Source organism: Anolis carolinensis, chromosome 6 (assembly GCF_035594765.1).
Source record: "Anolis carolinensis isolate JA03-04 chromosome 6, rAnoCar3.1.pri, whole genome shotgun sequence".
Lineage (NCBI taxonomy): Eukaryota > Metazoa > Chordata > Lepidosauria > Squamata > Dactyloidae > Anolis > Anolis carolinensis.
This window is the reverse complement of record NC_085846.1, coordinates 36,858,736-36,885,501: the sequence shown is the minus strand read 5'-3', so window position 1 is coordinate 36,885,501 and position 26,766 is coordinate 36,858,736. Positions and strand designations below refer to the sequence as shown.

The 26,766-nt window shown below is 39.5% G+C and overlaps 1 protein-coding gene across 2 annotated transcripts in view; it reads left to right on the top strand.

Annotated features, from left to right (window-relative positions):
• Nucleotides 1-26,766, top strand: part of nsf (N-ethylmaleimide sensitive factor, vesicle fusing ATPase) — an 87,177-nt gene that overhangs the window by 35,567 nt on the left and 24,844 nt on the right. For both annotated transcript variants that reach the window (XM_003222418.3, XM_008113243.2), the window contains exons 8-14: nucleotides 4,321-4,476; nucleotides 18,729-18,928; nucleotides 20,132-20,297; nucleotides 20,474-20,548; nucleotides 21,576-21,763; nucleotides 25,812-25,907; nucleotides 26,040-26,196. In XM_003222418.3, coding sequence (XP_003222466.1) covers nucleotides 4,321-4,476; nucleotides 18,729-18,928; nucleotides 20,132-20,297; nucleotides 20,474-20,548; nucleotides 21,576-21,763; nucleotides 25,812-25,907; nucleotides 26,040-26,196 — 1,038 coding nt within the window. The remainder of the gene's footprint in view (nucleotides 1-4,320; nucleotides 4,477-18,728; nucleotides 18,929-20,131; nucleotides 20,298-20,473; nucleotides 20,549-21,575; nucleotides 21,764-25,811; nucleotides 25,908-26,039; nucleotides 26,197-26,766) is intronic.

Genomic DNA, 26,766 nt, shown 5'->3' with positions numbered 1-26,766 from the left:
AGTGACCAAGCTGACATCATTCTCTAGGATCTCCCCAGGTACTCAGATTCTAAAGGGAGTCCTCTTAGAACAGCCATCTCTCCAGAGGCTAGAGATGACGGGTGATATAGTCAAGCATACCTGGAGGGCATGTGTTTGCTGAGGGCTCCTCTTGAAGGTTAGGCCGTTCTGCCTGTCTCTCGTTCATGTCTCTTACTGTAGGGGAAGATAGGTCAGCTCACGAGGAGGTTGGATTAAGACAAAGTATCCAGCAGGAATTTGCTCTCTGTTTCACATTCATTCACTCAAATGAGCACTCCCTTTCTAGCTCTTGTTCATTTGTTCTCCATCTTTGGAAAGCACGAAGAGGCTGGTTGGGTAAGTGGGCCAAGTTAGGAGGAAGACAAGAATGCATGGTTCAGATATTTGTTGGCTACATTAACCATTTCTTGCATGGTAAAAAATGGGGACTGTTTTGAGTAACAGTAGAGAGCAAACCTCACTGAAGAGGAAAGAGATATGGCTCCAGAAAGAATTCTCATCCCTCTGCAAGAAACAATGGAGATCAAAAGAGTAGGTCATGTAATCTTGTGCTTTAAAAGTAATAAATCGAGTGCTCAAGGAATGTAATTTTTATATTAGGAGTAATTTGAAATCTGCGACACTTGTACAGCAGTTTTAAATTTAAATTTCCACAATTTATTCTAGTTTTCCTAAAAGATACAAAAATTCATGCAGAGAATTCCTCTGGTTCAAAGTTCTAAAATTTCAACAGGCATGTCCCTCATACCTGTAAAACTATATTTTGCCACTATAGAACACAAACATTGCTTTTTGATCAGAGAACCTGGATTTCTCTAAAAGCTGAATTTCCCTTTCAGTGCCATATCCAGTGTTCCCATAGAATTACAGCATATCTATTGCCCTGCTCTTGCTTATTCATCTCCATTGATTGGTTAGAAGAGCACCTTACTCTAGGATCCATGAAGTGCCCCTTTCAACCAGACATGTCATTTTCCTGCTGTTTTTAAAGTGTAACTAGCTGATAGTGGTCTTTTGAGACAGCATTAAAAGCACTACTGCCCTATGCAAACAAATTGGAACATTGAGTAAGGATGTTTTTCATTAACTCTGTGGCCTTGACTTTGTGATCTGAATCTGGGGAATTCCTTCCCCTGTACATTTTTGGTTTGGTACTTGTAGTACAGCATGACCTGAATAGCTAAAGTGATTTTTCAGATTTCCTACTGCTTTTATTTATTTATTTATTTGTTTATTTTTCAAACTTATATGCCGCCACTCCCCTAGGGCTCGGAGCGGCTTACAAGAACCGGCTAAAATCAACAATTTAAAAAACATCTTAAAAACATATTTAAAAAACATTTTAAAAAACATCTTAAAAAACATCTTAAAAGCACCTTTTAAAACATCAACAACAGAACTCAAAAGCCTGTTGAAACATGTGTGTCTTACATGCCCTACGGAAGGCCAACAAGTCCCGCAAGGCACGAACTTCAGGTGGCAAGGTGTTCCAGAGAGATGGTGCCACTACTGAAAAGGCTCTGCGTCTAGTTGCAGTTAGATGCAAAGTCTTAAAACTGGGAACTTCCAACAGGTCTTGGTCCTCAGAACGGAGGGATCTCTGGGGTTTGTAGGGAGTGAGGCGGTCCCTCAGGTACATCGGCCCTAGACCATGTAAGGCCTTTTGGCTTTCTCATGTTGGAAGAAGCCTTTGATGACATGTTTTTAATTCATATCAATCCCCAATCTTCTTTTACCATTTAGATGTTTTGAAGTTTGGTGTATGTACACCTCGATACATACATGTTGACTGTGTTTATTTAGAACTACATTTGGAAATATTGTAATTATTTGTTTATATAGCATCATCAGTGTAAATGGTACACTTACAATAGATGATTTGATAGTTCCCTTTCCTTAGACTTACAATAAAAAGGACATGAAGCATAAGAAAAAGAGGGAAGGAGATTTAAGTCCGGAATAAACTGGATGTTGTTCTTCTCCCTCTTAGACAGTGATAGTTAGATTGAGAGAGGTCAGACAATACTGATAAATGGGTCACATTTGAATGATTACATTTAAAATTTGGCTTCTGTTAATTCTGATTGTTATTGTTGTGTTTCTTCATCTCATTTCTGACTTATGGTGACTTTGAGCAGGAGCCTGCATGCTATAGTTAATTTAGTGATGGCTTACAGTTCTAGAGACCTGGATTTAAGCCTCTGCTTGGCTACAGAAACCTATTGGGTGACCTTGAGTAGGTCACACTCCTCAGCCTCAGAGGAAGGTAAAGGCAAACACCCAATGAACAAATCTTATCACCTAAAGATTTAGGTTGCCATAAATTGGAAATGAAGGCACATAGAAATAACAGGGCAAATCTATTTACAGTTTTTTTTTTTGCCAGATTCGTTAATAGGGAGATTGGCATTACTTTCCGGTGAAGTTGAGATTATGAGATCTGATCGCCCAGGATTACCCTTTCCATGACTGGACAGGAATTTGAACCCTCATCCCCAAACCCTAGTCCATCACCTGAACTATTATACTATATTAGCCTTTATCCATTCTGAATTTGTGAATCTCTGTATTTGTAAATTAAATGAACAATTCCATCCCCAGTGCAGGAGCAGCCAGTCTTATTTCGTTGTCAAATTTTAAAATGCCACCTATAGCCAGCATGTGGCAGTAGAGAATAAGAAAAGTGAAAGGGGAAAGCCTAGCCAATGTCAGTATTAACTGGGAAGCTCATACTTACAAAATGTAGCACAAGAAAAGGAAATGTAATAAAAGAAGTAAAAGAATTGGTCACTTATTTCAAACCAGTGTGTAACATTAAGTATTATTTCCCTATATTTCATTTTTGCTTCTGATGCTCCAAATGACGGACCACAAAGCTGCAGTAACAGTAACAGTAGAAACCATAAGAGGCAGAATTTCTGAGTCAGCTTAAGCTGTAAATGTAAAATTTCAATTTATGCTCCTAAGCAGCTTTGGTTCTGTGGTTCACAATCTCCAGCCTTCCAAGATTTCCTTTGCTGGCTCCTGCCTTCCTGCAGCCGTATTGAGCATCTCATGCCTTTATGCCCAATATGTAAATTTGCCCCAATCCTACTTTTCCTTTGGCTCATTCTCTAACCTTATCTTGCTTCAGTTCTTTGCCATTCTGTCCATTTCCTAACTTCCCATTCTGCATGACTTGCTCCTTTACTTTATATTTCTTAGTTTGTTGCAATGAGCAAAAAACTATGCAGTGGCAAATCACTTAGTTTTTAAGGGATTTAAGGGATTTAGTTTTTAAGTCATATTTACTATGACTGGCTTTTTAGGAAACAATATCATGTTTGGGAACTGAGCAATGAAAACATTATTTAAAATGTGCAATGTTACAGATAAAGTTTAAAGTCTGTTTTAGAATGTCATAACTGTTTACTATGCTAGAATTAAATAGAACTAAAATGTAGTAATTAAATCTTAATTATGTTTAGCCACCATTTCTGTCCCCACATATGGGAAGAAGTCCCAGTAAATTAGATGGGCTTATTGGTGAAGTAAAATTGTATAAGCTCACATCAGTGTTTCTGAGATGCTGTTTTTGCAATATTCTATTTCTCTTTGGGTATCAGGACAATCATGGTATTGATTTTACTTGTTATAGTCTTACATAAGTGGATTCATGAAATGAATGATAAGGTCTCTAGACCATCAAGAGATGCTATGTGACCAGCATAGGAAAACATTTGTAGTGATCTTGTGTTACAGTTAAAGATAGCTTTTCATTATGAGTGACTAAATGTATTCATTTTGACGTTCAATGTCTGAATGTACAGTTTTGTTTTTCATGGATATGTTGAAAAGGTACTTCTTCGTCCAAGAAGCTTTGTTTTCCCCCAGCTAAACCTCTGTGTCTCTTTGTTGCTTTTTAATCATAGAACTCCCTCTCACATAACTCCCATGTTATTGTACTTTTTCTAAAAATGAATAACAATTTTGCATGCATGTCTCTGTTCCTAGTAATAACATAACTAGGATGGCATTATAATTCCAAAGGGCTTTATTGGATGATGATGTGAATCTGAAGTCAAGAGATGGTGTCTTAACCAGGCTCTTCTGTAGTTTCATGATTAATATGAAATTGAGCATTTTCATCTCATGTTCTCAATTACAATCTCACTTTTACTAGCCTCATATCTCTCTCACACATTCCAGGGTTTATATTCTGAGGTTGATCTTTGGATTTTACATGGGATTCTGCATCTTTTCTATATGCTGATGAGTTTGTCACCCATGAATTTTCTTCTTTCTTTTTCTTCTCTATAGGAAAATCAAAAACTAGAGAAAATCGTCAATCTATCATTAATCCAGATTGGAATTTTGAGAAGATGGGCATTGGTGGTCTTGATAAGGAATTTTCAGACATTTTTCGGCGTGCATTTGCCTCCCGGGTGTTCCCACCTGAGATTGTGGAGCAGATGGGTGAGTACCAGACATAAGTGAGGTATTGCATCACTGTGTGAAGCACACATCACAGTACTAACAATTGAGAAAATATACAAACCATAAAGGAGTGATGATATAGAGATTAAAGCAATGGTTAGGTCATAAATAGAAGTTAGTTAAAATGAGATAGAAAAGAGATTGATATTACAAAGAGGTACAAAAAACAGTGGTTTTCAACCTGTGGATCGCCCGGTGTTTTGGCCTACAACCCCCAGAAATCCCAGCCAGCTGTTAGGATTTCTGGGAGTTGAAGGTCAAAACATCTGGGGGATCCATAGGTTGAGAACCACTGCATTAGAAGATTAAGACATGAAAACATATACAGGTTGAGTTTCCCTTATCCGAAATGCTTGGGACCAGAATTGATCTGGATTTTCCCTTTCTTGGATTTTGGAATACGTGTATTTCTATGTATATGTATTTCCATGTATATACATTATGAAATGTCTTAGGGATGGGACTCAAGAAATTCATTTATGCTTCATATGCACTTTATACATTATCATTATTATTATTATCATCTTTATTTATATCCTGCCTTTTTCCCTATGGGAACTCAAGGCTGCTAACATCGATCCACACTAAACAGTTTAAAGAGAACAATACAAAAGTTAAAGAACTATTAAATAATAACAGTGTGTGGTAAAAACAGAATTATAACACAGCAAATACATTAAAATGGCCTTAAAAACTCATATCCTCCCCCAATCCCTCCCACCCTCCCCAGAGCTTCCCCTTACCCTTCCCCAAAAGCCTGTTGGCAGAGGAAGGTCTTGATCTGCTTGAGGAAGGCTGGCAGAGATGGGGCGATTCTGGTTTCTCTTGGAAGGGAGTTCCGCAGCCTGGGAGCAGCCACTGAAAAGGCCCTCTCCGATGTTCCCACCAAGCGTGCTTGAATGGGTGGTGGGATGTAGAGATCATAGATGTCTCTCAGGTGCATAGAAAGAGATGCGGCCCTTCAGATAACCTGGACCGGAGCCATATAGGGCTTTGTAGGTCAAAAACAGCACTTTGAATTGTGCTCATAAATGTGTTGGCAGCCAGTGGAGCTGTCGCAACAGAGGAGTTGTATGCTTCCTGTAGCCAGCCCCAGTTAGCAGTCTAGCTTCTGCTCTTTGTACCAACTGAAGTTTCCGAGCATTTTTCAAAGACAGCCCCATGTAGAGCGCATTACAGTAGTCTAACCGTACACATAGCCTGAAGGTAATTTTACAACATTTCTAATCATTTTGTGCACTAAACAAACTATGTGTCCATTGAAGTATCATAAAAGAAAGGTGTCAGTATCTCAGTCCGGACAATTTTGGATTTTGCAGTTCTTGATAGGGGATGGCTAACCTGTATAAGTTCAAAATTGGACATTGCTAGTTTCAAGGCAAAGTAAATTTCAGAACTTAATAGCTTGGGACAGGTTGCTTATTTTAGAAAGATGAATCCAGCATGACCGGTTGGATGTTCATGTTACTCTAGTATAGAGCCTGTATGCAAGTTGCTGGTAAGCATAACAATTTCACCTATCCAAAGACCAAAGCTAAACAAGGCCTCAGGATGGCAACTATGAAAGCAGATTCAGTTATTCCCAGTAAAACAACAGTGTTTCGCTCTGGATAAGTTAAACTCTGCATGAAGGAGTGTAACTCACATTGCTTATAGCTTGGCCATTCCAGTGTCTCCAAATTGCTAAGAATGTTGTTACACTGAAGTACAGACCTTCCTCAATTAAATTTGAAGAGACATTTTACTCTGACACTCAAAACTTAATTTTAGAGTATGAAAACAGTAGAAAGAGAGGACTGGAAGGATGCAAGTCCGAAGCAGTGGCCCATGTTGGTTATGCAATAGGCAGTTCCCCCTCTCTTGCTATAGTTACATGTGGAATAGTTTCACCTCTATCACTTTGAGCTTTTCAAGCTGTCCACGAAACAACTTGAGTAAGGATATCCTCTTGAGTAAGGATATCTTTCTCAGCTGAGTCCCCTAATGGCGACTAAGCTTCCTACACGATGAACCTCTGCTCTCACAGCAAGCTGGAGCACTCTTCGATGACAGCTCTTGCTTATTATTAGCCACCAGAGCTTAAAGCTTCCCATTCCAGCTCCTTTTTCTCATTGACAGGGCCCCCTTAGGCAAAAGCAGCTTATCTGAAATTTGAAGAAAAGTGCCGCTTCCTGACATTCATCCTTTTTCTTTGCATTAGTTATAACTTGCTCTTCCAACAATATTTCAGGGCTCAAATGCCAGGGTGACATCTGCTCAGGTCTGCCATAATAATTCATGAGGGGGAAAAGAGAAGAAAGTAGCTTCTCGGCCTTGTGAATAGTAGCAGCCCCAGATCTTTTCCCCTCTTGCGTTTTTCTCTCTGTTGCCTTTCCCTGTTTGTGTGCCTCACAAATGAATAGCAGTAAATATGCCAGTGATAGCCTGGCTAGATCGATCTTTTGCAGTACAGTTGGCTTCAGACTCTGTGGCTTCCATAACTCTTTCTTTTCACAAAGCACAAGCAAAGGGAAAAAAGAGTCTTATAAATCAGCTTTAGTATTCTACATCTGCAAACAAATTCTATTGTGAAGCAAGATTAGTGAGGTAGTAGATTCTGACTGGTAGAGCTTGGAGGTGGTAAATGCAGCCTGTCTTCTAGGAAGTTTTCTTGTGCAGTTTTCATTGAAAGTAATGAGAGTAAAGTAGACTTTAGGAAGAAACTAGTTCTAAACTAAGTAGAAGAAGTTGCCTTGAGCTCCCTTCTCCAACACGAGAAGGGTTGTCATGCTAAGGCTGTTGCATCAACAGCAAGGAAGCTAACAACACCTTAAAGATGAGTTAATTTATTTGTGGAATAATCTTTCCTAGACTGTGTACCACTGTGTCAGATGGCAAATTGGATAGTCTGCAAAAGTTCTTAATTAATATATAAGTAATTTTAGGTGCCACTTCCCAAACTGACCTTGAGAGAACGTCTAGTCAGTTTGTATCTTGCAGAAATATAGGGTTCCCTGAAATATTGCAGTACAAAAAATAAATGAATAAGGGAGGGTGTAGATTGGACATGGAAATTATATTGCCTTCCAGATGTTGCCGGATTGCAGCTGTCAGCATTCCTTACCATTGGGTAGGCTAGTGGTAGGTACAGTTCAAAAATTGGTGGGTCACACAGTTCTCACCCCGTGTTGTAAGCATTTGGGGGTACACAAATAAATATATTTTAGGAAAATGTAGGAATAGTTTCTAGGGTTGTTTTTAGATATCAACCAGTCAGGAGAAAGGAATTTAGATACGTCTAAATTAAACATGGCATGAAAAGCATGATGGCCCACAGCAAGTATTTTTCATATGTTTCCATCCTTTCTTTTACAGAGATCACCACCATTTTTTTATTTTATCCATTCCAGTCTCAGACTAAGACCTGGGTAGCTCTATCTGGTATAATTTAGTATAGCAGCTAAGTTATTACAGCAAACTCACTACTATTACAAAACCTAATCCAAGCTAAAATACATAATAAAAACATTTAGACTTATTTATTATTTTTACTTGTACACCGTCATTTATTTATTTTTTGTATTTATATATCGCTTTTCTCACTCCTGAGGGAATTCAAAGTGGTTCACAACATAATTCGTGGCTAAATTCAATGCCTAACACATATAAAATGTGATATATTAAATTAGCCACAAATAACAATAGATTAAAACCATTAAAACTATAAAACTATAATAGCAATCACAAACACAACATAAAACAAATATTTTAAATCTTGCATTGATCTCGAGATTATCTTAACTATTTCCGTAGTTTTATACGCCTGTCATTTACCAAATACCTTCTTTTTTAATATATATATATATATTTATTGAAGTTTTACCTTATAAGATAGAGTAAATTAACATCAAAAGAGTGAGAACATTTGATTGTATAGAAAGTGGGAAAACTGAGATTTAAAAAGGATCAAATACCTTCTTGAACAACCAGGTCTTAAGTTGTTTCTTAAATGCTAGGAGGGAGGGAGAGATCTGATCTCAGTGGGGAGGGAGTTCCACAGCTGAGGGGCCACCACCAAGATGGCCCTGTCTCTTGTCCCCGCCAGTTGCACCTGCGAAGGCGGCAGGACCTAGAGCAGGACTTCCCCGGCAGATGTTAGTGTTCTAGCTCATAAAGGGAGATGCTGGTAAGCTGGACCGGAACTGTTTAGGGATTTCTAGGCTAAAGCCTTTCTCCCTATGGGGACTCAAGGTAGCTAATACTCCACATTAGGCAAGTTTAGAAGGTGCTATGCAAAAATAGAAAATCAATTAAAAAGCAATCAAATAGTAGCAGGTAAAAACAAAATCAAAGTACAGTAGATATACTAAAATGGCATTTCAAACTCATATTCTCCCCAATCCCATCCACTTTTAAACATTTTTAAATTAGTAACTGCAAGTACTTTGTCTTTATTGCATATAATATGCAGATGTGAAATGAAACAACCAAGTATGCCTTTCACAAGTAAACAAAAACATTTTGAAACTCCTGGAGAGTTTCCAAGACTTCAAACTACATATAGGGATGCCTTTTTCTTTCATCAACCTCCACTTCTATCATTCACATTTTGATCGCTAAACTTACATAAATGATTTTGACACGTTGGTAGTAGCTAATAAGGCTTATCTGCTTCCCCGCTTTAATTCTGTTTTGTTAGCACAAGGAGGAAAGGGGGACTAGAGTCATAAAAAGACATTGTAAAAAAAGAACTTCACTGCCAGATGTTTTGTAAGCTGAGATTTACCTCTATAATCTTTGAAGCTTCCTATGTTAGTGTCATTACATCTAGTCCTTCTTTAGCCATCAATACTCTAAAGGACAATTTGCAAACCATCTTCTAACCATGATAGAAGATAATACTGAAGCGCAAACTTTAATTAGCAAACTTGACAGTCTATGTGTAAATCCAAATGTTAGGAAGAGGGAGCCAGAGTTCGCATGCAAGGTAGAGCGGGATATGAATGCACATGTCCTGACACTGTAAAAGTGACTTTACTAACCACAACTCCCAGAATCCCCCAGATAGGATGGCCACATTGGTGGTGGGTGCTAAGTGTTGTAGTCCAGAAAAAGTAAATTCCCCAGGGCTCTTTAGATAATCTAGTTATCAGACAACTGGATGATGTGACATAATTTACCAGTGTGTGCTCCAGTTCTCCTGTTTCAAACAAGCCGATAGAAGGAAAGGCTAGATTTATAGCTTGGAATTTGACAATAAGTGCCTGTCTACATATTAGCTAAAAGCTGCAGAAAATTTCCAGTGATGAGGACCAGCCATAGTGTGTAAAGTGCTGCCCACAATTGATGACTGAAAGTAAGCTCTACCGAGTTGCAGTTCATCCATGCTGGTGGCCTTTCCTGTAATCTTCAAGCAGGTGTTTGGCTGCCTTCTCATTTTCAAGCTTTTAGTGGTTGAGGCTGCTGATGTGTCTCCTCTGCGACTGTGATTTTGCTAAAAGCCTAAAATTACAGCAAGTGAAACATGGTTAAATAAATTTAAAAAGCAGGCTTTGAGTCCCACTTTTGGGCTCAAGGTTTTTTTTTTAAATGTGTGCAGTTTTTACGGTGTAGCCCAGGGCTTTTCTGTATGTGTATTAGGAATTCCTGCTTTCATCTGATTTTTCTTTTTGTTTGCATTCCATCAGAAAGAGATAATCGTTCTTCAGTTTGCATAAATCCTAGAAGTCCATTGGTTCCAATTTATCTTTCTTTATTGTCATTTTTCCTCCAGGTGGTCTTTGATTTCACCTCAACACTGGAGGCCAAGAGCCTTTATGATAAAAGTTTAGCAGTTATCAGATACCCCCTTCCTCTCCCCTTGTATTTCTTTATTGTCTCCCTTCCTACAGTGATGTTATGATGTTTCATGAGACTTTATGCTAGAAGCTTGGAAGCTATCAGACCTATCTCCACTTGCATTTATTTGTTGTCTCCCCTTCTATAGTGCAAAACTTCCTTTGTCTTGTCATGTTATGCTGTCCATTTTCATGATCCCCATACTACTGGGCATCAGTGACACGGACTAAGAAATGAAAACATAATGCTGAACATGGCTGGAAGAATCCTAACTGGAATTCCCAACATTGTGTGCTGGTACAGTGGTCTCCAAACTCAAATGAAAGTGCTGCTTTTAATCTTTTAAACTCTTTGTGATTTGAGAGATAAGTTTCCAAGGATTTGTGCAGCTCTCCTCTTTGTTTTTGAACAATTTTCCTTACTTGACTGGTTCCTGGGAGTTCTAGTTCACAATATTGGGAGGGCCACCCAGTTCTCATCTTGACCTAAAGAATGAGAACTTACTGCGGTCAGTATCATTGCCTTTTTTTTTTGAGGTTATCATTTGAGGGGCTTATTCTGGTGCATTTATATCATTAGTGAAATTTAGCGTTGACTACAAGTAAAAGGTAAGGTGGTTTCTTATTTGTGATTTTGCCTCCCTAGAGGGTCATACCTGATATTCACTTTGATACCTTTTGGGCACTAGGCAAGAACATTTAATTTCCTAGGCCTCTTCAATGAAGTGATTTTCAATATTATTTTGTCTCCTTTTTTTAAGCATCTCTGATCAATTGATATGTTTTAAAGTACCTGCTTCAGCTTAATTTGCTGCTTACTGTAATGTGATTTATATCAGAAACCTTTTACTTTATATGCTGCCAAGAGAATTATCTGATATTGTGCAGCCTATAAATTACATGCATCAATAAATATGGCCACTTTGTTGTTAAACTGGCTGTTAGGTAAATTCTTGATTTTAATCCCCAACCATAACCAGGTTCAAGTACAGGAAACTTGCATTTGCTCACATCTCACTCTGACTATAATTCCTTTGTTTTTTTCCGCGCTGTTGCAATTTTAGATTATAAACTGAAAAGGCAGGAGGCACCAAACTGTCTCCCTTTACTTATAAGCTCTGGAAGGTACCAGGTACATTTGCTCTGCTGTCTAAATGATAATGTCTCCCAGATCACCTACTTGGACTCCTCTCCTATTTTATTGTCTGTGCCTTATGTGGGTACACCTGCTGCATAATGGGAGTACCCAATAAAGCTCATTCTGTTATCACTGAGAATTGTTCCCAGAATCCAAATGTCAGTTACGCTTGCACCTGAATCATACTGTGAGGGATGGAGCTATAGCAAAACAGGTAATGACATCTAGCTGACCTTTGCAAATGAGCATAATGAGATACAGTCAGAAGATGGTTGTCTTGATCTCTTTTATGTCAAATGTCAACTTACTCAGAATTCCTTTGGTTGCAGAGCCTGCTATGGTGATGACAATTCTGGCATGCTTTAACTGTTGACATTACCTTGAGGAACTGTTTCGTACAGCTTATTAGTTTTCATGATGTGGATTTGTGTTGCTTATGTGTGGGCAAGTAATTAAAATGTATTCAATAAGCCTGGCATGTTATTATGTGGGTGACCTTCATTTGGGGAAACAAGCCTGTTTCTAGATAGAATTATTAATAGACATCCACCAAGAGGAAGAGGTTGAGTCTTATAAGGTCTCTGTTAACAGTCCTGACATTTGGAGACACTGCTTGCCTTTCTCTCTGATTGGAGATAAGCTACCTGAGTGCAGCAGGAGCTACAGGGCAGTCTTCAGCTGTGACATTTTGAAATTTGTCATCACTTGTCTATTTGAAGGGAGGCCAGCCTTCACATTTTCACTGCCTTCCGTGTTGGCCAGGTGGGCATAACTTGCGTAGAGGTTCTTTCTGGGTTGACGTGAGGTGAAAAAGTTGGGGAAGGAGCTTGTATGTTTTATAGGCAGGAGATCCTGGGTCTGCCTTGTTGTGTCTTCATTGAAGCAAACTACAGTATTGTGAGTTAGTTTCACTGCTTGAAGGGCACTATACTTAGGATTGAAGAAAGTATTTCTTCATAATGGTGATTTGTTTTATTTTATGTATATCCCGTCTTTCTCTCAGGAGCCACAATGGATATCAATGTATAGAATTCACTTCCACAAGATATAGTGGTTGTTGCTACTGGCTTTCAAGTGGGATTAAGACATATCTAGGAATAGGGATTAGGTTTTGGTGCTTATTAGGCCTAAAACCACACTCTTCAGAGTCACTATATCTCTGAATAACATTGGAGACACACAGAGCAGTAGCTTTCATGGCCTGCTTTCATGTTTGCCAGAGGTATATGGCTGAGTACAGTTGGAAGCAATGGTTTGATTCAGCAGATTTCTATACATTTTCTCCTAAATCTTCGGTGAGTTAGGCTGGGAAGGATGTCTCCTTATCTGGGGCCTGGAAGCTGGGTGGTGTCAGTACTTTGTATATAGCATCTTTTTATCTTCATAATTTCGGAGTTTGCGGAGTGGGGTTACATGTTCTGAATATATGTGTGGCTTAATGGCTTCTATTGTGTGGGCTTGTGCAACATTTCCTGAAGCCCTGGGCAGTTGTATACCTCTCAGTATTGGTAGACTACAGCAATTCTGTGTCAGCTGAATTGACCTGAATTGCTAAGCATGATCTTCGCAGTTCAGAAGCAGAATATTTGTACTAAGAATACTATTAACTGTTGCATTGTCTGTTTTACTAATTCAGTTTGTTCCTCACTAATTTGACAACATGGATAATTAAGATGCAAAGTTCTTTTGTGAGGAAGACTACTTATTGCAGGAATCCAGGCAATACACTCTGTTCATGTAATAGCCTGTTACACAAGTAGTTGCTTTTTTCCCAGGTGGTAGCAATGAAAAAAAGACAAAATTGGAGGCTGTGGGAGAGGAAGGCTGCATTTCTTCAATGTCTGGCTTCTAGGGATGTGTTGGGGTTTGGACAATTGCTTGAGAAAGTCCAAGCAGCCCACCTTGGATATAAGCCCCCCCCCCCCCAAGCCAAACACCAGGCATCGAGGAAATAGGCTGCATGGAATTGACAGCCCCCTTGCTCCTGTGGGTGGCTTAGTCTTCCTTTCTTTGGCATGGTTGCACAAATGGCCATTTCCATCTTGTTGCTTCCACCAGTTTAGTTATGCTAAAGAAGAATCCAAGAGAATCCCAACCAGAGCATGTGACTACTCTCAGAGAGTCCTCATATGGATGTACTCTCCAACTGATATTCAGAGGCTAGTCTTACAGTCACTAAGAGAGACTTCCAAATGGGTTGTTTTTTGGAACAGCTGTAAAATGTCTGTGCATACATGTGCAAACTCTCCATCTTACTTTTTATGTTTACTTTTTTGATAATAGAAAATCTCAAATAGGTGAAGGTATTGGATCCTTCCCCTTGCCTTGTGGCCCCTTCTTGCAAGAGGGCTAACAAAGAGCCGCAAAGATTACGTCCATCTGGCTTGCCTGAAAACAGAAATTCCCTAAACCTGTTTGTACAAAATCTGCCCCAACTTGCTCATAGCCTTTTCGTAGCCTCTCTCGTCTCGGCAGGCTGGGATTCCCCTTCACTGGCATCACTCATCATTCAAATCCCACCTCACTGTTTTTTTGGCTACACGAGAGATCGTGTTCCCCATATTAACAGGCTATTCCATGACACTAAGTTGACAAGGATCACTTTTAATTTATCACCACCTTGCTGGTTCATGTGTAAAATTAGTCTTTCACCTCCAGTAATATTTTTCTTTCCTCCCCCATTTACATTGTGTGTGTTTGCTTTTCTGCCTGTCTCTCCTGAATGCCAGAGAGTTGACTAATAAATGATTCTCTATCCATCTCCCCATCAAGGTAATGGCAACACAGAATCATTTTCTGAAAATTCACAAATGTCAATATTATCATATTTACTGCTGTGACTAAACCTGTCTTGGAGCTATACCAAGGAGCAAGCCCTCTTTACTGTTCCTCCTGCAAAGTTTTGAACTTCCAAGTGAGCCTAATACATGATTGGGTACATGGCAACACCAAACATCTATAAGAGGATGTGAAGCCACTCTTTTGTGACAGAGAATATCACAGAGAATATGGGTTTGGCAATATAACATTGCTAGGCTGGCTGAGGGGATTCTGGGAATAGTAATTTCTCCAGCTTCTGAACGGGACTCAGTATAATGTAGGTTGTGAGGAAGACCAGTCTTTGTCTCTGGAAAGACCCCAAAGACCTAATGTGTTGCTGGAAATGAAGTTTGAAATCTATGTGCAATATTTTCCCTTTAGCTATTTTCAAGCCCATTTCATCCACCCCTTCATAGGTCCATCTATTCCTCCTGATGGTTTCTGTGTTTTATTCTTTCCTTTGTCTTCATCCATTGCACTGTTATGTTTCATTGTGTGGTTTCATTAAGTGTTAAAAGTTGTTTCTTTTAAATGTGGAATGTTTTAAAAGTCCTTTTGCCAATGCCAGTATTACCCAATATCCCCTTAATGTACTTTGGGGACACAGTGACTACAGAGAGAGGGGCTTACAACCAGTTGGTTTCATTGTCCTCTCTTCTTATTCCATATTCGTGATATAATACACTTCCAGAGCACTTGATCCACAGAATAGTGATATAGTGAAAGAGAGGGTTCTAAATGAACTGGAAGTGAGCAGATACTTTGACTCAAGAAGCTAAATTAGTAATTCAGAGCAATTGAACCACAGAATATTAATTGAAGGAAAGGGAAATCTAGTAGCACCTTTGAGACTTTCCATAACTCCTGTCTCCATAGAGGTTTCACTCCAAGCATCTGATAAAGTGGAATGGAGTTCACACAAGCTTAAGCTTTTTTGTTTTTTCTGTGAAGGGTCTGCTAGATCCCTCTTTTTTCTTCTCATGTTGAACAGACTGGGGCTGAAACTACACTGCCATATAATCGGGTTTCTGGTCCCAGATTATCTCCTTTGGACTACATATGTGGCTCAAGGCTATTTTTGTGAATCCAAGGCCATCCTCAAAAGTGTCCAAAATACATATTTGTGGCTAACTACTCAAAAACTCTTTAAAACCAACCAAGATGTTTGCCTAACAGGACCATTCAGATTTTCATCCTGAAAAGTGTTTACAATTAGCATTGTGATTTGTACTAAGTATTGGTGGTGTAGCAGCAGGGATGTAGCCTGAGGCGTTATGTGTGTGTCTCTGAAAACATTTTCTGCAGATTCCAAAGTTGTCTGCTTTGTGTCCTAATTAACTGAAATATCCTGGATCTGAGCACTAAGTTTGGAAGGAGAAAAGCTATACACTATGAAGCTGAAAAGCACTTTCTTCCTTACCTTATACTTTCTCCTAAGCTGTATTAACAGAAATGTTTGTGTTGCAACATGGACTCCTTAAAGCTCCAGACCAGACGTTAGTAAAAATACAGTTTATTAGTTCACAACCAAAAAGAGCCCAAAAACAAACTCAAAGGGCTCAGAACACTTAATCTTCAGTGTGAAACACAGAATTCCCAGCAATCAACACAAAATCCCAGACCCTGGAAAATAACCCGAATTAAACTGGAGTATAATCCTGTTTAAAAACAAACTTTGTAAAACAACAAAGAAGGCACTCCAATTCCCAGCAGGACGTCAGCAGGCAGGAATTTACGACCAGCAGGGGCCTGAAGACGTCTGTCGAAGTCACCCAAACACAATGTCGACGTTGTTGAGTCCAATCCGGGTCAGAGAAGGAGAGGTCAGCAATACGAAATCCAGTCCAGGTCAGAGAAGGAGAAGTCAGCAATACAAAATCCAGTCCAGGTCAGAGAAGAAGTCAGCAATACGAAATCCAGTCCAGGTCATACACAGAGCCAAAGCGTAGAATGCAGCACGGCAACTAATGCATAAGATCAACATAAAGCAGTCCAGAGAAAACCCTCACAGTTCCAACCCCCACAGCCATGGATAATCCAGATTAAATTTACGTACACAGAAGTCTTCCCAAAACACGTCTTCCCAAACAGCTCACAAGGAGACACGAACACCCAACAACACTTTGCCGACTGCAAAGGTGATCCATTTCCCAAACCCATTTTTATTCACAAATCATCTTCAGAACTAGAATCAGCCAACACCCTGCTAGCAGCTGCAGTCTTTTGCCTCAATTCCTCCTCAGAGCTAGAATCAGACAACGCCCCACCAGACCTCCTTTCAGCTGAAGCCCCTTGTCAATCCCTTCACTCAGTCCATCTTTTATCCAAACCCATAATTCCCCAAGACCCTGCTGGATCCCCACTGTGCCAACCCTCAAACGTGTTGCTACTTGTGGGTTCTCTACAGATGTCCTGGATCTCCCGCACCTTAGTCCAGTCCATTACCTCATCCTCTGAACTTGTCATCTCATCCTCCTGATTCTCAACCCCATCATCCCCCTCAGAGCCCTCAAATGTGTTGTCATCAGTAGGCTCCATAAGTATTTCCCGGATCCACTTCCTTTGTTGCTCCTCATCGGAGTCTTGCTCACGAGTAGTCTTTCTTCTAGTGCACCTAGTAGTATCATTACTCAAAGACTCCATCACAACAGCTTGGCCCGGTCAGTTACTGAATAATACAGTGGGTATGATGTCTCATGGGCCATGTAGTCCCGTTCCTAGTACTATTGTGGCAGACGAAGAGGAAAACTTGGGTTTCCCACCGTTTCAGCCAGAATTGGAGCCCTTGCACCTGCAGGATGTTTGCCCTCCAGAAGTCAGCCAAACAAGCCTTGGGCAGAATTCTCCCCCGTTCTCTCGTAAGGATAATTATAATCGAGATAGAGGCGCTAGGGAGGCGAAGCGCCGAAGCGCCAGAATCGCTGCCAGACAATTAGCTGATTAAGCCTGTTTCCCTTGGGAAATCTTAAGGAGTCATGCATCTGGACACAGTATGGGTTTCACTTCTTGTTCCCCAGGGAAAGTGTTCCTTGGCGGGAAAACAAGATCCTATATAGGTGTTTACCCGCAAGGAGATCCTTGCGGAGTCAATTCGTCAGCTTCAGGAGTGAGATCGTGTGTGGACTATGCTACTCCAGTTCCTTGTTTCCAGGACCTTGCCACGGACCTTGTTCTAGTTCCAAGCCTGCCTTGTTCCCCGGACCTCGCCTCGGACCACGTTCTTGCTTCTTGCTTCTAGCTTCTTGTTTGCCACGTATCAAGTCTTGTTTGCCAAGAATCTAGTTTGTTTTCCAGCCTTGTTGTCAAGCTCCATTGGACTAAAGGACCCTGTCATTTCCCCACACTTGCTCGGCAAGTGTGTGTTTCGGTTATTGGATTATAACTTTGGACTCTAATATCTCATATTGGACATTGTTTTCCTGGACTATATTTGACCTTTCCTGAAAGGTCTATTACTGAACTATATTCTTCACCTGTTTTTATTTACTTTATATATTCCTTTAATAAAGATATTAGATAGATTCTGGTCTCTGCACATGGTTATTGGTGCTCTGCGGCCTGGGTCCTGACAGTGGGGAAGATTTCAGGAGAATGAGGGAAAAATCATTTTAAACATTTCTGCAATTCCTTCGTTCTAGGAAGGGGTATATTTAGCTTATGTTCCCTTTTGCTTCCCTGAAATATCAAACTTGTCCAGCCCTAGGTTTGGAGGCAACAGTTTCTCCATCTTTTGGAGGCTCTGTAGGTGTACGGAAGCCTATTAGTATGTAAATTGCTTCAGTACGTAAATTAGGAAGACAGAAAAAGGAGAAAGTGTATTGGTCAATTTCCTACCTGAGACCCTAAGAGTGTATAATAGTTTGGATGAGTTGTTATGCTCAAAGGAATCAATTTCATGAGGTTTAAAAACACGCATCTCTCTGGAGTGGGATTTTAGTTCTGTTTTCAAGAAACTATAGCTTCTCTCTATGGGAGTGGAATGGAAGGATTCTAAAGATATTGTCTTCTACTTCACTTCTGCATAACAGAAGACCAAATTCAAACATTTGTTTAAACTAGGGGTGTTGAATCATACAGTTGTTGGACCTTAGCTAATAGCAGCCTTAGCCAATGCTTGGAGTTGTAGGCAGTATGGAGAAAATCTTACTTGCTGGATAGGTTCATGCATCTTGGGTCTTCTAGACTTAAAGGGATTGGTAACTTTAAAGGTAAGGAGCAGTACTTCGATTTGTATCTGTGTGCACATTGAGATTCCAAATTTAGTTCTATAAGTACTGGTAGAAAGCGATAGGATTACCATTTAGATTACCAGCTGGCGTATTTTGCACCAGCTGCAGTTTTTCAACTGTTCTCAGGTAGCCCTACATGGAATGCAATATTATTTTATGTAACTTCTGTCACAAAATGACCTTCATTTCTACTTGATGATTAATTATTTCTCTTTTCTCCCCCACCAGGCTGTAAGCATGTGAAAGGCATCCTCTTATTTGGCCCCCCTGGATGTGGTAAGACTTTGATGGCCAGGCAAATTGGCAAGATGTTGAATGCCAGAGAACCAAAAATAGTGAACGGACCTGAAATCCTCAACAAATATGTTGGCGAGTCAGAGGCCAACATTCGCAAGCTCTTTGCAGATGCTGAAGAAGAACAAAAAAGGGTAATTAGATAAGAATCTGATATTAAAATGGTAGTAGTTTGTGATGAGAATTCAGGCTCGAACATGACATGACTCCCACTCAAAACAGCTGTTTGCTTTATCCCCCCTTTTCTGTAATCTCTACTGTTGCAAAATGTGCTGTGACATCATTTTGTTGTTCTCCTTCCTTCTCTTGCAAACAGCATGTATGGGGAAACTCTTTATGTGAGTTGTGTTTTGCATTTTAACCACCAAAGTTGATATGTGAGAAAGAGATAGCACTCAGGGCTCCTGCTTCCAGTATCCTTTGTGGTGTCTAGTTCTATCCATGATGGCTCATTGGATTGCAGGGGGATCGTAAAAGAGGATTTGGATGCACTAGGACGATCCCACTGCAATCCTAAGGTCTGTCTGTTGGCTGTATGTAACCTTTAGTGTGGAAGCCTAGAACCTAGGATTCCCCTAACTTCAGTATGTACACAGTCCCCCCAAAAACCCAGCAAATTATGCTTTTTTCTATGGCTTCCAGGGGCACAATGTATCATTTGGAGATTTTTTTTTCATAGTGAAGGATATATCTTGTCTTAGAACAACCAATGGTTCCTTTACAGTTTTGTTGTAACCCTCTATGGGAGGTCAGAAGTGATAATTGGACTCTGTGACGTTGACTACTCCAGTTTGTTGGACTGCATATCCCATTTTTACACATCTCAGTAGAAGATATCATATACCATAAAACATTTTCAAAACTTTAAAGCAATGAGGGGTGAAGATCCCACTGCTTATTTAGGACATTTATTCTGATGCTGCATTTCCTACAGTGAGATGTTTTATAGTACTCTTTATTTTGTCTTAATGCAGCAAAACTTCTAAAAATCACACCCACACTCTTGATGTCAGTGCAGGCTGGGAAACTTTGTGTCTATTCAAAGTACTGGTGGTGACTTAAAGAGCATATATATCTCTCAAGGACCACCAGTGCCTCTCCCTTCCACTACAACTTTTCAATCAAATTTGGGAAGAACCAAATTAGATTTACAGTCTGTAAGTTAAGGCTGCAAAGGCCATGCAGAATATATACATTCTAGGTGACTGCTACTTGGTTCTGGATTTGTTGTCCATCAGAGGCTTGGAAAAGCAGTGTCCCTAGTTACATAATACAGAAAAATAAAATTGACAAAAGTGTTCTTGTATGACATGCTTTTGTTTTTTCTTCTTTACTAGCTTGGTGCAAACAGTGGTGTCCATATCATTATCTTTGATGAGATTGATGCCATCTGCAAACAACGAGGAAGCATGGCAGGCAGTACTGGCGTCCATGACACAGTTGTGAACCAGCTCTTGTCCAAAATCGATGGAGTTGAGCAGCTGAACAACATCTTGGTCATTGGTATGAACATGTCTTGTTTGGTTTTAGGTAGAGATAATAAAGAATCCTTTCCCATCCTACTTTTTGTCTGGTGCATAAAGGCAAAGAGGGTTCTTTCAATTCACAATATGGTCCATAGGCTCAAACTGTTCAGGCTCTCTTGATACCTTTCCTAACAGTTTTCATTTGGTCTGTAGGCATGACCAATAGGCCAGACCTGATAGATGAGGCTCTTCTGCGACCTGGAAGACTGGAGGTGAAAATGGAGATTGGTAAGTGAGCAATGGGAACATTCATGTAAAGGGATGCTATCAAAAGCCATAACATTATAGTGGGAACCAGAAAGGTCTTCCAGGAGTCATTACCAGTGATTTGAACAGCATTGCAAATGAGTTAACTGTTATTAACCTAAATAGTATTTTATCAGCTTGTCTTAAATACACAAGCATATTTCAGATTGTGTTTTTATACCTAAAAGAAAGTTAATCACAACTTTACATGCTGCTTTTTCAAATTGATTCTTTAAAAAAATTCATGTTGTAGATTTAAAAAAAGTCTATACCACTCTTCATCGTGTGTTTCTGGAACTTTTATAATATATTAAAACAAATAAAACACAAACAGCAATGATAACAGATCAAACTGCATAAATCTAACGTAGCAGCAGGAAACAATGCAAATATTTAAAGTACTTAAAGCCTGGGCAACAGCAAAAAAGGTATTGCATAGCACATAAATGATAACAAGGTGGGTAGCAGGTTAGTTTTGCTGAGGAGAGAATCCCCACATTAGTCTACCAGTTTTGAAAAAGAAATTCCCTTTTTACCACTTGCCTCACTTTTGCTGATGGGGTCATTTTAAGCACATTGGCAGATGAATGCTGTTAGACTGATGTGAACATGGTGTTGGCTCCACTTTTTCTCCTATCTCTATTCTGTCCCTGTTAGCATAGAGAATAACTCCCATCTTGTGACACAGAGTCAGTGACCATGTTTTACTGTGGCAACTTTAGAACCACACATCCTCCTTTTCTCCATTTTCACATGTCAAGAGATGAAAGAAAGTCTGCCATAGTTTGAAATCCTTGTTTGTATTCAGTAGCCATGTTTAGACGTAATAGAATATTTTGATTCAAAATAAAAAATATATATTTTCCAAGTACATAAAATAGAAGGAATTGGTACAAAATTGGGGTCTGTGTCAGATGGGTTGTTCTTTCACAAATATTAGCATTGTGGTCAAGGAAGAGAACAGTATTCTCTGAATTAAAGGACTCACGGTGGTGTTCTCCCTTTTTAGGTTTGCCAGATGAAAAGGGGCGACTACAGATTCTCAACATCCATACTTCAAGGATGCGGACCCACCAGCTACTTGGGCATGATGTTGACATTGCAGAGCTGGCAGTGGAGACCAAGAACTTCAGTGGTGCTGAGCTTGAGGGTCTAGTTCGCGCAGCACAGTCCACTGCTATGAACAGACACATTAAGGTTTGGTTTCTTCCAACCCATTCCACCAACCCAGATGTCCTCATTGTGAAACCATTGCTGCCTCCCTGTTCTCCCTCTTTTCTACATCCTTTTTTCTTTTGGAAAAGGCATGAATTCTGCTTGGTTGTAATAAATTTGAATATCTGATATCTTATTCTATTAATAATGATTAGATATCATTAAGTACACAGTTTCCCTCCCAATGTGTACAGGCAGTCCCTGAGTTACATACAATATATGGGTTCTGTAGGTTTGTTCTGTAGTTGAATTTGTATGTAAGTCAGAAAAGGTATATTTTAAGTGTAACTCCAGCCAAATATAGATACAGGCAGTGGCTAAGTTATGAACAAGATATGTTCTTAAGTTACATTTCTATGTAAGTTGGAACAGGTACATTTTTAAGTGTAACTCGAGAGAGAGAGAGAAGGGGGGTGGGGAGAGAGCGCTATAGCTTTGGATTAGAGATATGCATGAAAAAAATTCCTTTGTTTCCTTTGTGCTATCATTTGGTTTCGACTGTTTGGCTACACAAAACGAGTGATGACATTTTCGTAGGAAACGAGAGCCAACACGAAAATGAAAGCCGCACAGTTATTGTGCTTGCTTTTGTTTTCCTTTTGTTTCTGCCCCGTAACAATAAGCAGGTCCTGACAGAGGGCTTACAGCTGATGTGTACCAATGGGTGTTTATATTATATTATATTATATTATATTATATTATATTATATTAAGAAAGATCTGGGAATCTAACCTGAGCCTGGGAGAGGAAAATACCTCCATGTTAGATATGATCTGTGGAAATGGGTGTTAATGTAATAATATTTTTATATATAATATATATATTAAGAAGGATCTGAGAATCTAACCTGAGCCTGGGAGAGGAAAATGCCTCCACATTAGATCTGATCTGTAGAAATCGGGGTTAATGTAATATTATTATTAATAATAATAATAATAATAATAATAGCACTCTGGGGAAGATCCAAATGTTTTAAAAGTTGGTGGGCTAAAAGGGATCAAAATGCCCTCTGTGTGTGGCAATTTTCACCCCTCTAGCCCAAAAACTTGGGGGGGGGGGGAGGGGGAATGAGCCTCCAATGGCACAATTTTTTTGTGTTTTTCGTTAGCCAGACAAAAATTAATATGAAAATGAGACGACATGAATGAAACTACACAAAATGAGCAGCAATTCCACATGAATGCACAACTTTACTTTGGATAGCATAGGAAAGAGTTAACACCCCTGTGGTGTTTGTTTGTTTTGCTATCTGTGCCCCTATTCAGAAGATCTCACCTTATTTTCTTTACCTTGATAATTGGATTTTGAAAAAATTAGCTTGTTGTGGAAACAAGGATTAGTGAGAAAGCTTGAGTAGAGACACCTTTTTTCCATAATAACTCTTTGCTATATGCAGTCTTCATTAATTGTGTTTGCACATATCACATAATTGAGATTTTTAAGAAAGAGAAAAATGGGGCTGTTATTATTATATTACCTTCACTGAAATGACTACTACAGTTTAGATGCTAAGCCTGATAGGAGATAGGTTTCCAGACACCGGGTATTGTCATTCTATTCTCCAGTCACTGAATAGCTTTGCTCTGTTTATCTTCTTGTTTCTGAACCTCCCATTAAGCTTTTTTCTCTCTTCTGTTTTGAGAGCTAGGCATTTGCTTTACAAACACTATATGAGGTATTGTTTAGTCCAGTGCTACTCATAGTTGTACTTCGTGGACCTGTGTTGGTCTCTGAGACATTGACTGCTAGTCTACTGTGAGTTGAAAGGAGAACCATTGTCACCCATGATTGTCCCTATCATGTTAGAAAAAAATGACTATTTTCTGCATCAGAATGTCTGAGAAGTGCTGGTCTAATGGATTTGCACAATAGCCTCTTCTTATGGGTAGTGCTAACTGTGTACAGAAGATAAACATCTACAAAGCATTTTAATAGCTCCTGAAGGCAGGTTTTCAGGATGGGATGTAGAATGGTGTCTTTCTCTCTCTTTTCCCCTGTTCATTTTTTTAGTTGTAAAGGTCATCCTGCCTTTAGTAGGAAATGAATGATGCGCGAAGTGAAATGTCACGGTGAGGGGGTAGAGATTAGCTGAAACAAGCAAAATCAGGGGTTTTTTTGTATTGGAGAGTGTTGAAATGCTTATTTTTGTTATTTTGTAACAGGTGTAGAACAAAGAGTATACACTGGAATACACAGCTGTCAGTGTAATACTGTACACGCTGATTTAGGAAGCCCCTTCTTTTAATGTGAAAATGCACATTATCTGGCATTTCTAAACAGGGGGTGGGGATCATGTTCAACCAATTTCCTCCTGCCAACACCCCAAACATTTGACAAAGTATATTCTCCTTTCTTAAATATTACTTTTGTTGTTTCACCTTCAGGGAAGAAAGGTCAAAATGTGTGTGTGTGTGTGTATTATGGGAAGATGGCAAATGTGAATGCAGTGTTTCATTTCTTACAGTTTAGACATGCCTCATGCTATAGTGACCCAACACACTGCCACATGCATGACAAAAATCACTGAGGACTAGAACCAAGGAAATGTGGTTTATGCAGGAACACTCCACAGAGAAAGATATGTATCATATATCAGTAGACAGTCTGAGATTGAGGCGTAGAAAGTTCAGGGAAAATATGAGCAAGAGCTCAGAACATCAATTCTGACAAATATTTCACCCAAAGGAGTTCAGCAGACCTTGGTAGGATGAGTGCACACACCAGGACTAGAAAAGGAAATGCACAATGCAATTATGTTTCAAAATAGTCATTCTGAAAGTAATGCTCTAAACTAAAGGAAGTGTGCGGGAACATGTGACTTCTAGATGTGGTTAAACTATAACTCCCACTATCCCTAGACAGCATAGTCAATAGTGAAGGACAATGAAAACTGTAGTCCAGCTGCATCTGGAGGATCACAACTTGTCCAGGTTGGTCCAGATGTGTATTCTCACAGGTCTTTCTAGTGATCCCACATTTTCAGTGTAATCATATATGGCTTATAACTAGTTCAACACAAGTACAGATCGAACCACAATAAATTATAACTTAAAGCACATTTGATTATACTATAATAGTAATACAGTGTTTCCTCCCTTATTGCTGGGGTTAGGTTCCAGGACCACCCGCAATAAGTGAAAATCCGCAAAGTAGTGACGCTATATTTATTTTAATATTTATACATTATTTTAGTAGTTATACACTATTTTAAGTCTTTATCAACCAATCGTGTGTCGATAAATCGCCTCCTCCTCCTCCTGTTGCCGCTTGGTCTCTTTTTCTTTCCCTTTGGCTTCTTCCTTCCTTCCTTCCTTAGGCTGTAAATTGTATTTTTATGATTTACTAGCTGTGCCCGGCCACGCGTTGCTGTGGCGAAGTCTGGTGGTATGGGAAATAAAGTTTTGAGGAATTGGTGGTAGTTAAGGTAAAGGGTCCCCTGGGCTGAGTGGGTTGCTTAGGAGACCAAGTGAGCGGAGCTTAGCCTTCTAACTGGCAGCAATTGAATAAAAACAATTATTCCTCTCCCTCTAATTAGGACTTTATTTTTCTTTTCTTTTTGTTGTATCAACCTAGAGGCATGGATGAGGGGTTATGCTGTCAATTTTCGGGGTTGTGGGGTGTTTACTTTTGTTGTTTTGTCTGCTGCTGTGATGCCATCACTCTTTTATATATATAGATAATAGTCTTTTAGAGGGAACACTGTACACCATTGAATTAAAAATATTTTGAAAGCACAAAAATAAGAAGTTCAGCACTCTCCTATTCAAAGCTCTTGTCTTACCAGCCAGTCAGTTGTCAATTAGCCTACTTGCATACACAGGTCTTTGTCTACTGGTGGAAGGACAGCTGAAAAAGGCAAGCCTATTCTCTCTTTGAAGGGAACTCCACACTCTGATATTAGCCATAGAGATTTTCTTTTGTGTCTCTACTAAGCATGTCTCTGCGGATGCTGGAATCAGGAAAATCTGGATCTGTGAGTAAATGCTTCTAGCTGGCTATCTTGTAATGTGTTATCCCCTCTTCCTGTTAGGCCACCTCCAAAGTAGAAGTTGATATGGAGAAGGCGGAATCTCTGCAGGTGACAAGGTGTGACTTCTTTGCTTCTCTGGATAATGATATCAAGCCGGTGAGTGGGCCCATTATAAATCTTGTTGTTGGACATTGAGACAGCCTGTTATGGTCCTTGTTCCAAAAAGGTACAAGAAGGAAGAGCTAACTATTTCTTGATTTGATACATCTATTCTTTTTCAACCTGCAGGCATTTGGGACCAACCAGGAGGATTATGCAAGCTATATCATGAATGGCATTATTAAATGGGGTGATCCTGTCACTCGGGTGCTGGATGATGGTGAACTTTTAGTTCAGCAGGCCAAAAACAGTGACCGTACCCCCTTGGTCAGTGTCCTTTTGGAAGGTAAGTTTCTCTCTGTACAGATTGCTCTGGAAGGGAAGGAGGAAATAAACTACATGCTCTTAGGAAACTACTAAGAAATTTCTAGTATTTAAGAAGCCTTGTGTTTTGGGAGGAATTTGTAAAATATTTGGAAAATATTAGGTAATTTTTTTCACTGTGATGCCGGCCATGTGCATTTATGTCACTAAACATTGAAACTCTAGTTCGTTGTGACATCTAAATAACTAAACAGATTGTAATCTGCAGTCAAACGAAAACTGGAAATCAATATTTGAAATACCTTTGGAATCCATGTTTTTGATAACACTGGTTTGCTGTGATTGGCATACCATCACTCTTTCCCTAGCAGGGGCTGCTGCATCCTGGAAATGGAAATGAGCTGAACTGCTCATTGGGGTGAAATGGGGTGAACTGCTCCAAATTCTGATTTAACTGTTGTGTATTTGGAAGAAACTATTGCTCTCTATCTTGATGACTTGTCATTATACTTGAATTGAGTCAAAGTTGAAAAGAATGATTCTGCTTTCAACTTTGCACACTCAGAACAAACAGGAAGCACACATAAGGGGA